This window comes from Nyctereutes procyonoides, unplaced genomic scaffold (assembly GCF_905146905.1).
Source record: "Nyctereutes procyonoides isolate TBG_1078 unplaced genomic scaffold, NYPRO_anot_genome, whole genome shotgun sequence".
Taxonomy (NCBI): Eukaryota; Metazoa; Chordata; class Mammalia; order Carnivora; family Canidae; genus Nyctereutes; species Nyctereutes procyonoides.
In genome coordinates this window covers 88,700,632-88,711,810 of record NW_026575140.1, presented here as the reverse complement: position 1 = coordinate 88,711,810, position 11,179 = coordinate 88,700,632, and the positions used below count along the sequence as shown (strand labels likewise).

The window sequence follows — 11,179 nt, the reverse complement described above, 5'->3', positions numbered from 1 at the left end:
TCAAATTGTCTTATACCTTGACTACTTTCAGAACCGACGGACAGGGCATGCCTTATCTTTGTCTTTCCCCACTCATATTCATCCTGCAAAGGCATTCCAGAATATTCTTATCAATGACTTATCATTTCTTCATTAAAAACCTTCTCTGCCTCTCCACTGCTTATGAAATAAAACCCACACTTCGGTTTTAGTAACTCTCCACCCAGATTCAACTTACATTTTCTTTCCATCCCACGCCAAGCCCAAAGCATAACAAGGCAAAGTTGCAAGAAGCTCTCACACTAATTCTGCACTTTTCCTGTTCCTTCTTCCTTCCTGTCTGAAAATGACTTTCTTGGTTCTCTTTAGATATTATACATTTTCATAAAAGTTTAATTTGAATTTTTACTGTCTTGATGAATCCCTTCCTACCACCACTTTTGCCAAATCATTCTCTCTCTCCCCCCTATGGACTTATAATGATAAATCAGAAAATATCTCAAAGTACGTGTCAGGAGGAGTTATAGATACTTGAATACCATTCCTAGACCACACGCTTCTAAAAAAGAAAACAATGAGAACTCAGAGTCCCATATTATTTCAGTCCTTGATATTTAGGAAGTATACAAGTGCAGATATACCCTAAATCACACCTGGAGTAACGTTTCCCAAATACTCATTTTAACATGATTTACATTCACAGGAGTACTACAAAGGAAATGCAACCCACAGAAACCTTCTGCACCTTTAGCTGAGGTTCAGGGCACAGGAAAAAACAGGAGGACATTTTTTCTCCATTTCTCCTTTCTTACACCTTTGCTTTATCATCAGAAAAAACCCTTAATGGAAGCATCCAGATCCCTGGAAGAGAGATTTAGTGAAACAGCAAAATGCAGACAAATCAAGATGATGTGGATCCAAGAAAGGACTTTGATTTGGTGGTGAATCTTCACTGGTCATCTTTTTGCATCAGAATACAAGGTAGTACATCTTCTTGTGACATTCCCAATTAGGACAATTCCTCCAGTTCTGCTGAGGACTCTGTCCCGGTCCTAGAGCTGATGCTGCTCCCAACACACACCATAGGATCCACCTGGAAGAGCTCAGCCCTTCAATCTAATCCATGATTCATATCCAACACAACAGTCCACATGAAAGCTCTCAATACTGATTCAAGTTGTACATTAACCATCATGTCCAAACATCAAGTCTGGGTGCTACTCCTCAAACAGGCTTCGAGAGATCAGCATCCTCATCACTTCGTTGCTGCCTACAAGGGGAAGAAATAATGAAAGATTTAGTTGCAGTAAAGTGCTTGGTAAAGCTTTGCCCAGGGTGCTCCAAGCCTCATTCATGGTAGTAGTGGATATAAACTACAATTGTTGCTTTCACTCTGAGAGGGATGGGATTATCACAGACTTCTCTCCAAAGTACAGAATAATGTCAGGAAGTAAGGAGTAAGTTTACTCTTTAAAAACATCCCTCCGCGGGGGGTGGGGGTGAATGGGTGACGGGCACTGAGGGGGACACGACGGGATGAGCACTGGGTGTTATTCTGTATGTTGGTAAATTGAACACCAATAAAAATTAATTTATTTAAAAAAAAAAGTTAAGTCTAAATAAATAAATAAATAAATAAATAAATAAATAAATAAATAAATAAATAAATAAAAACATCCCTCCAGGAGAGGGGAAGATGGCTTAGTAGGAAGATGCTGAGCTCACCATAGACACACTAAGGTCACAACTACGTACACCAAAATCTACTCTGAAAACCCAAACTCTAGCAGGACAGCTCTTCTATAGTTAAAGATACAAAGAAAAAGTCACATCGAGAAGGGTAGGAGGGACACAGACTGTTGGGAACCAAACCACAACTCAGTGACCCATAAGCAGGAAGTTTCACAGGTGTGGAGGTCCCTCCTAAGGAGCAAGAGGTTCAAGTCCCACATCAGGCACCCCGTGCCCTGGAGATCTTCACTGGGAAGATGAGGCCTCATATTGTCTGGCTTTGGAAATCAGTGGACCTTAACTCTTGGAGAGCCAGGGAGCTACAGGAAACTGAGACACTACTCTTAACGGGCCCACAACAGAGTGACAGTCATTCAGAGCCCACCACAGAGGCAGCAGTTCGAAAAACTCGTGCGTCATACATGAAGGAGGCCTAATGACTAATTTTCAGGTATGTGTCAGAGGGCCAGGGATCTGTAGGAACTTTCTCTGGTAATGGAAGTGTGAGCAAGTGCCATTTTTCTTGTACTCCTAAGCTTAGTCGGCCAGATGCTTTGGGAGCAAGACCTCCTCCACCTACCTGGCTAGCACTGCTTGCCCCACCCTGGCATTCTCCTGCAGACCTGCCTGGCTCAACACACTCAGCTCAGCAGATGTCCCTCCAAGCAGGTACTGTCCACCATAGCTGGTAGGCAACATCACTAGGGGCTGGTGCCTGCCCTCAACCGAAGTCCTTGCCACTCACTAGCATACCCACAAGACGCACAAGGGGGCCTGGCAGCTAGCCACCAGTGTGCCTACAGTAGTCACGGCCCAGACTCAACAGCACAAGGGGAGGATCGTGCTACTAAGCTCCCAGAATGCCTTCCATCTAAGGCATTAGCTTCAGGACCAGAAGACACAATTGGCTTACCTAATACAGAAAAAACAAAAATGAGGAGACAAGAATATGCTCCAAATGAAAGAACAAGACACCTCAGAAAAAGACCTGAACAAACAGAGATAAGGAGTCTACTTGATAAAGTTTCAAAATAATGGTCATAAAGATGCTCAGGGGCCTTGAGAGAAGAGTGGATGAACTTAGTGAAAACTTCAGGAAAGAGATAGAAAACAGAAAAAAAAAAAAGTTGAAGACTAAAATGAAAAAATACTCTAAAGGGAATCAACAGAAGATTAGAGGATGCAGAATGGATCAGCAATCTGGAAGACAGGGTAGTATAAAGCAAATAAGCTGAAGAGCAAAAAGAAAAAAGAATTTATTTATTTATTTATTTTATTTTATTTTATTTTATTTTATTTTATTTTATTTATGATAGAGAGAGAGAGAGAGGCAGAGACACAGGCAGAGGGAGAAGCAGGCTCCATGCACCGGGAGCCTGACGTGGGATTCGATCCCGGGTCTCCAGGATCGCGCCCTGGGCCAAAGACAGGCGCCAAACCGCTGCGCCACCCAGGGATCCCCAGAAAAAAGAATTTTAAAAAAGGATTGGTTAAGGGACCTGTGGGACAACATCAAGGATACTAGCATTTGCACTACTGGGGTCCCACAAGGAGAAGGGAGAAAGAGGCGGAAAACTTATTTGAAAAATAATGGCTAAAAACTTCCCTACTCTTGGGAAGAAAAAAAACATACAGTTTCTAGAAGCATAGAGAGCCCCAAACAAGTAAAACCAGGGGAGTCAGACCAAGACATAAAATATATATAATAATTAAGATGGTAAAAATAACATAGAAAGAGAAATCTTAGGGCAGCCCGGTGGCTCAGCGGTTTAGTGCCACCTTCAGCCCAGGGCGTGATCCTGGAGACCCGGGATCGAGTCCCATGTTGGGCTCCCTGTGTGGAGCCTGCTTCTCCCTCTGCCTCTTTCCCTCTGTGTCTCTCATGAATAAATAAATAAAATCTTAAAAAGAGAGAGAGAAAAATCTTTTTTTTAAAGATTTATTTATTTATTTATGATAGAGAGAGAGAGGCAGAGACATAGGCAGAGGGAGAAGCAGGCTCCATGCCGGGAGCCCGACGGGGGACTCGATCCCAGGACCACGCCCTGGGCCAAAGGCAGGTGCCAAACCGCTGAGCCACCCAGGGATCCCCAGAGAGAGAAATCTTAAAAGCAGCTAGAGAAAAGCAAATAGTTATGTACAAGGGAAAACACCCATTAGGCTATCAGCAGATTTTTCAGTAAAAACTTTGCAGCCAGAAGAAAGTGGCATGATATATTCAAAGTGCTGAAAGGGAAAAAAATAACAACCAAGAATAGTCTATTTGGCAAGCCTATCATTTAGAATGGAAGGAGAGATAAAGAGTTTTCCAGATACGGGTGCCTGGGAGGTTAAGTGTCCAACTCTTGATTTCAGCTCAGGTCATGATCTCAAGGTCGTGGGATCGAGCCCCACGCTGGGCTCTGTGCTTGGTACAGAGTCTGCGTCTCCCTCTCCCTCTGCTCCTTTCCCCTGCTCATGTGCTCTCTCTCTCTCTCTCTTTCTCTCTCAGTAAATAAATAAAATCCTAAAAAAAAAAAAAAGTTTCCCAAACAAAAGTTAATGGAGCTCATCATCACTAAACTGACCTTACAAGAAGTTTAAAGGGACTTGTTTAAGTTGAAAAGAAAAGGCAACAACTAGAAGTAAATTATGAAAGAAAAAAATTCACTGGTAAAAGCAACATGTAATATAGGTAGTAGATCAATCACTTATAAAGCTAGTGTGAAGGTTAAAAGAAAAAGTAGTAAAATCACTTATATCTAAAAAATTAGTCAAGGGGATCATAAAATATCAAATACATAAAACGGGGTGCTAAAAAAGTACTGCTTTTATAATGTGTTTGAACTTAAGCAACCATCACTTAAAACAGACTGCTATATAATGGGATGTTGTACATGGACTTCATGGTGACCACAAACCAAAAACCTGTAAGAGACGCACAAAAAATAAAGAGAAAGGAATCGGAGTGTAACATTAAGGTAAGTCATTAGTCACAAGGGAAGACAGCAAGAAAAGAAAAAAGAAACTGAATGAAAACAACCAGACAACAATTAACAAAATGACACTCAATACATATCTATCAATATTACTATTACTTTAAATGTAAATGGACTAAATGCTTCAATCAAAAGACAAAGGGTGTCTGAGTGGATAAAAAAAAAAAACAAGACTCATCTATGTGCTGCCTACAAGAGACTTATTCCAGACCTAAAGACACATACAGACTGAAAGTGAGGGGATGGAAAAAGATATTCTATGCAAAGGTAAAATTTTTACAAAGCTAGGGTAACAATATTGATATCAGGTAAAATAGACCTTATTTTATTTTGTTTATTTTTTTAAAGATTTTATTTATTTATGAGAGACACAGAGAGGCAGAGATACAGGCAAAGGGAGGAGGAGTAGGCTCCATGCAGGGAACCTGATTTGAGACTTGATCCCGGAAATCTGGGATCAGTCCCTGAGCCAAAGGCAGACGCTCAACCACTGAGCCACTCAGGTGTCCCTAAAATAAGGCTTTAAAAGAAAGACTATAACAAAACACAAAGAATGATAAAAGAACCAATCCAACCAGAGGATGTAACAATTATAAATATCTGTACACCCAATGCAACTGCACCTAAATATTTAAAGTAAATACTAACAGACATAAAGACAGAAATTAACAGTAATACAATAGTGGAAGATTTTAACGCCCCAGTTACATTAATGGACAGATCATCCAGACAGAAACTTAGTACGCAAACAGTGGCTTTGAATGACACGTTAGAACAGACAGGACTTCAGGACTTCACAGATATATACGGAACATTCCATCCAAAAATGTCAGAATACACATTCTGTTCATGAGCACAAGGGAGTGCACATTCCCTAAGACCACATGCGAGGCCACAAAATGAGTCTCAATACATTTAAAAAGACTGAAATCATACTAAGCATTGATTTTCAACTACAATGATATAAAACTTGAAATCAATTACTAGAAAAAAATGGTAGAAAAACATGTGGAGACTAAACAACATGCTATTAAACAACAAATTCATCAAGAGAGAAATCAACAGGAAATTAAAAAATACCAGGAGACAAATAAAAACAGAAAGACAATGTTCCAAAATCTTTGGGACACAGCAAAAGCTGTCTAATAGGCAAGATTATAGTGAAACAACCTTTCTTCAAGAAACAAGAAAAACATGGGGGCACCTGAGTGGTGCAGTCAGTAGAGTCACGGTTGTGAGTGCAAGCCCCACTTTGGGGTTGAGCCTACTTAAAAAAACAAAACAAAACAAGAAAAATTTCAAATATACAATCTAAGTATACGTCTAAAAGCATTAGGAAAAAAAAAGAACAAACTCAGAGTTAGTAGAAGGAAAGAAATAATAAAGGTCCAGAGCGAAATAAATGAAACTAAAAAAACAATATAAAAGATCAGTGAAACTCAGAGCCTCTTCTTCTTCTTCTTCTTTTTTTTTTAAAGATTGTATTTATTTATTCATGAGAGACAAAGGCAGAGGGAGAAGCAGGCCCCACTCAGGGAGCCCAATGTGGGACTCGATTCTGAGACCCCGGGGTCACGCCCTGGGCTGAAGGCGGCACTAAACCGCTGAGCCACTGGGGCTGCCCTCAGAGCCTCTTCTTTGGAAAGATATACAACCTTGATAAATCTTTAGCCAGACTTAAGAAAAAAAAAAAAAAGAACTCAAATGAATAAAATCAGAAATGAAAGAAGTTACAACTCCAGAAACATAAGGATCATAAGAGGCTACCATGAAAAATGATGTGTCAACAAACTGGACAACTTAGGAGAAAGAAGCAGATAAATCCCTAGAAACATATAATTTTCCAAGACTGAGTCAGAAAAAAATAGAAAATCTGAACAGATTGATTATTAGTAACAAAATTAAACTGGCAATCAAAAACCTCCCAACAAAGAAAAATCCAGGACTGGACAGCCACACAGCAGGATTTTGGACTTCCCTATAACAGGAATCCAAAATATTAATTCTGAATGTGGAAACATGAGTGGTTTTCTTTTACCTTCCCTATATTTTATAAGCTTTCAACAATAAATATACCAATTTCTTTGGTAATCAGAAAAGTGAATTTTAAAAGAACAAACAAAAACATTTCCCTGAAAGGAGGGGTCAACTTCTTGCTTCATTTATAATTTATAGTGGCTTTTAATGCAAAGAGAAATATGAACACCCACGAGGAATGAGTAATCAAACATCTCAAATAAAATCAAAGATTGCAGGTTTATCCAATAACAAAGTCCACAATGAAATAAAGTGATAAAGACCAGGGCCCCAAATTTTCTGTAAGTGGATAATGGCATGGCTCAAATAAATGTAACTGGCTTTTCCCACTTCGTCTTACAAGGTTACAAGGTGAAGCCGGAATAAAGGAGAAGTCTCATGTTGTCAGACAAGCAGGGAAGTACCTCCTAAACCTGTCATCCATAAATGCCGGGTAAGGAGGTTAACTGCAGGAGCAACTGGACGAACCTGTGCACCAGTGACTGAGCTCATCGACCTATTTCAGGGACGAGGTCTGCAGAAGAGAGCAGACTCTAACTTTTAGGATTTGCACATGGCATCAGAGCGGTGGTTCTGAGTGGGGTTCCCAGACACGCAGCGGCAGCCTCACCTGAAAACCTGTTAGAGATGCAAAATTCTGAGGCCTCCCCAAGACCCACGGAGTTAGGACCTCTGGGTGTGAAGCCCAGCAATCCACTTTCACAAGCCCTCCGGGGCATCCTGGCATCTCCTCAGCTTCAAGAATGCTGTAAAAATGCCCACAGGCCTCTCCTGTGCCTGCGTGGGAGCCGCCCCACATTCCTGCACTGAAAGGCACTTCGGCAAGACTTTGCCCCACCTGGCTCTCCTACAAGGTAACCACAGCTGGCTGCCAACACCGACACAGGAGTATGTGATTTCAAGACTTCTGCATGTGTGGGGAGTGGAAGAGGCCATGTTCTGAGCTGGATCCCAGCAGCTTACACCTTTTCCAGCCCAATCCATTCTGTGATTGCCAAGAAAATGGCCATATGATTTCGTTTACTGAAAAATCCATTAGCAATACTGACAGAAATGTCATCAATTTATAGAGGCTGCTTGTGATCAAATTAGCTCACACTTGCCCTGTTAATTACGGGACAGAGCTTTTCGGATCCCTGAGGACCAAGGACTTGGTAAGGATTACTGTTGTAGTTTTCAAAATGCTTTCTCGTACATTATCTGAGTTTAAGTGTTCTCTAAAATCTGCAAAGAGAAAGAGCAGAAATGGAGTGATCTGACGGCTTACCCACGGTGACAACGCAGAGCCTCCTGACTCCCAGGTGAGTGCTCTGTACGGCACCCACAGACACTTCCAGAGCAGGGGCAGGAGAAAGAGGGAGGAGGAAGGCAAGAGACAGGGCCTGATTGAACCCTGAGAACCAGTCAGCACGGGGACAGACAGGCTGGGGAAAGCGCTGATCCGCTAACCATTCTGGAGAACAGCTTTGGCAATTTTTACCTTCTAGTATTTGATGGACTCTGGAGTCCCGCACATACTGCTGAACAGCATAGTCCTTCAGGTAGCCATAGCCTCCATGCATCTGTAAAGCCTGGTTGCAGATCTTCAGGGAGACAGGGATTAGACATCTTTGATTGAGGAAGATTGTGGAAACATGGCTTCTCTTCCTACCCCAGCCCCCAATCTGGCACCTGCTATAATCTAACAGGAGAAAGAACAACCTACAGATGACCAGCCCAAAGGAGGGGTCTGTATTCTGCGTGGTTAGATAACAAGGGAACTTTACCTACCAAACTTCTGGGTTCACACTAGGCAGGCAACTCAGAGAGAGAGCTCTGCCCGTCTATTACCTGCAGGGGAGAGGCCGCCCTCAAGCACTCTGGCTGCAATTCTGTGACGCTATGATGCCAACTAGCAGCAATGCAGCCTCATGTGGAAATAGTTTTGCCCCTGATATCGTAAACATAGCGTAGTGCTACATTTGAGCAAGAGGCATTGGGCTGCTCTGAACCTTCTTCGAAAGGTAGTGTCTCATCTAGAACACAACCAAATGGCAGTGACACAGTGGAGTGTGTAAAGGCATGGAGCAGGTCCCAAGCAGGCGTCTCATGAGTGCACGGTATCCTTAAGCCCCAAGGCAATGTCTGCAGCATCCCAGGAGTAGACTAACGGCTCTCAACATCCCTGGACTAGCAGCTGCTCCTTGTCTACCCAAGACAGCCAGAGGGCATCATCACGCACAGCAAAGCATTCATCTGTAGCGAAGAGCTTGGCCATGGAGCACAGGGCCACTGAATCTTCTCGCTCCTCCTGCAGGGCCACTGCTGCATTGCGGATTATCAGCCGGGAGGCCACCAGCCTTGTTGCCATATCAGCCAGTTTGAATTGCAGGTACTGCAGCAACAGGGGAGGAGAGAACCGGACAAGACAGACAGGCTTAGACCAGCACCTGATCTGGGGCCCTCTATAAGACATCTCTCACGAGGTACCTTTTCTAAGTGACCCCAAGCTTCAAAGTCTCTGCCTCTTCTACAGAGAAAATGTACTGCCTTGTGAGCTCTAAGCACACTTCCCTTGCCCTGCACTTCGATATCACCTCCTGAAAACGATTACTGATAAAATTAGAACACAAGTTCTAAGGTGGGGGCAGAAGTCCAGTGAGAACCCACAGCCTTCACCCTCCTCGAGAATGTGGGCCACAGAGCAGGTCTCATGCAGGGGCATCTGGGAAATGACCTGGTTATTGGCCAGAGGCTCTCCAAACTGCTTCCGAACACTGAGGTAGTCTCGCGTGAGGACGACTGAAGCATGAGCAGCTCCTAACGAGCAGGAAGCTGGAAAGGAAGAGTGCCAACATTTCAACAGAGCCAGGCAGTGCTGCTAGCGCCCGCCAGCTACCTTCCTGCCTCATCCTGTTGTGTTCTCACCAACATTGATCCTTCCTCCATTCAGTCCTTTCATGGCAATGATGAAGCCCTGTCCCTCGTTTCCAATTCTGTTGGCCACAGGCACTGCACAGTCTTCAAAGATCACCGCGCGGGTTGGCTGTGAGTTCCACCCCACCTGGCAAAAATCAGGGACTGTATGGCTGTCCAAACAGCGTGGCATTCAGGGCAGTGACTCTCCACTTCAGCCTGCAAGCCCCTGCCTGCCTGTCCAATTCCATTCCACACCATTCTCTTCTTTGCTCACTAACCTTAGGGCCATACTGCCTGTTTCTTTGGCTTCCCAAACAGGCGATCCACTGTTGTCTCTGCCCAGAATTGGTCTTATGGTTGTTTCTTCTAATACTCTGGATCTCATCTCAAAAGTCATGACCTCTGAGGGTCCAGCCCTATTACAGAAGCTTTCAAGCTCCCTCAGTCAGTGTCCTATCAACCTGATTTATGTCTCTCGTAGAACAGAGCACTACCAGAAGGTACCCTGCTTATTCACATGTCTGTTCCCTGTCCCTGCTTGCTGAAAGGTGAATTCCAGGAGGACAGAGCTTGCCTTTGTTCACTGCTCTTCCCCTACTGTTTACAAATGCTTGGCACATACTGGGCACTCATCACCCGCAGAATGAATACAGAGATGTCCTTCCAAGTTACCCTCACATTAAAAAATATGTAAGGCAAAACTAATAATTAAATAAACCGAAAAAGGAAGAAGATGTATACGCTTAAAAGGGAGAGAAAACCAAGAACGAAAGGAAGAAAAGATACACTGTTTCTGCAACTTATTTGCAGTTTTTCTGTAGGCGTGAAACTTGACAGCTTCGGCATTCTGTCGCAGATACCACAAATACTGAGGTGGACACCATCCCCGCGTGTTGAACTAACCGTCACTGTCTTTACAAGCACAAACAAACTGAATCGTATAACTCGATCCTGTAAAATTCTATGTCAGGCTGTGTAGGTCAGCCCACATTGCAGGACCCAATGCAGACATTCCTCGCAGCTGTATATCTTATATATCCCATATACAAGTTACATACCACTTACACAGCTTGCACACCTTATACAGGTAAGACTGCGTGTGTCTTACCATTCCAGATAAGCTTAGGAGCGACTTTTGTATCCTCCTCCACCCCAGGAGCCAGCATCAGGCTTTGCACATGGTAGCAATTCAGTAAAAGCCTACTATACTAAAAAAGAGAAAGGGCACTAAAGCCTCTAACTCTTTGGCAGTTCATAAAGTATCAGGAAAGCTCGTGAGGGAAATAAATACAGAAACCCTCTAAGAGCGATGAATGGAGAAGCATATTTAGGGCTCGTTTTGTTACCGACCTCTCCCCCGATCCTAGCTCTAACAGTACCTATTGGAGGTGGAGGGTGCTTCCGGGCCCTGGCCTAACACATCCGAAGGGGTCTCACCACACCGCCAGCTACAGCTACGCAATCCCAGTTCTATGACTCACCATCTGGCTACGGGATTTCTTAATCCTAAGAATGTCTTTTCAAAGCCCCTACAGAAATACTCTCCCTCTTACATT

General features: G+C 43.3%; 1 protein-coding gene across 3 annotated transcripts in view; it reads right to left on the bottom strand.

Annotated features, from left to right (window-relative positions):
- Positions 1 to 561: 561 nt before the first annotated feature.
- ACAD8 (acyl-CoA dehydrogenase family member 8) overlaps positions 562 to 11,179 on the bottom strand; it is a 16,912-nt gene continuing 6,294 nt past the window's right edge. For all 3 annotated transcript variants that reach the window (XM_055305187.1, XM_055305186.1, XM_055305188.1), the window contains exons 7-11: positions 9,633 to 9,768; positions 9,442 to 9,539; positions 8,947 to 9,099; positions 8,206 to 8,308; positions 562 to 1,249 (exon numbers count right to left, since the gene is read on the bottom strand). In XM_055305187.1, coding sequence (XP_055161162.1) covers positions 1,197 to 1,249; positions 8,206 to 8,308; positions 8,947 to 9,099; positions 9,442 to 9,539; positions 9,633 to 9,768 — 543 coding nt within the window. In that variant the 3' untranslated portion in view covers positions 562 to 1,196. The remainder of the gene's footprint in view (positions 1,250 to 8,205; positions 8,309 to 8,946; positions 9,100 to 9,441; positions 9,540 to 9,632; positions 9,769 to 11,179) is intronic.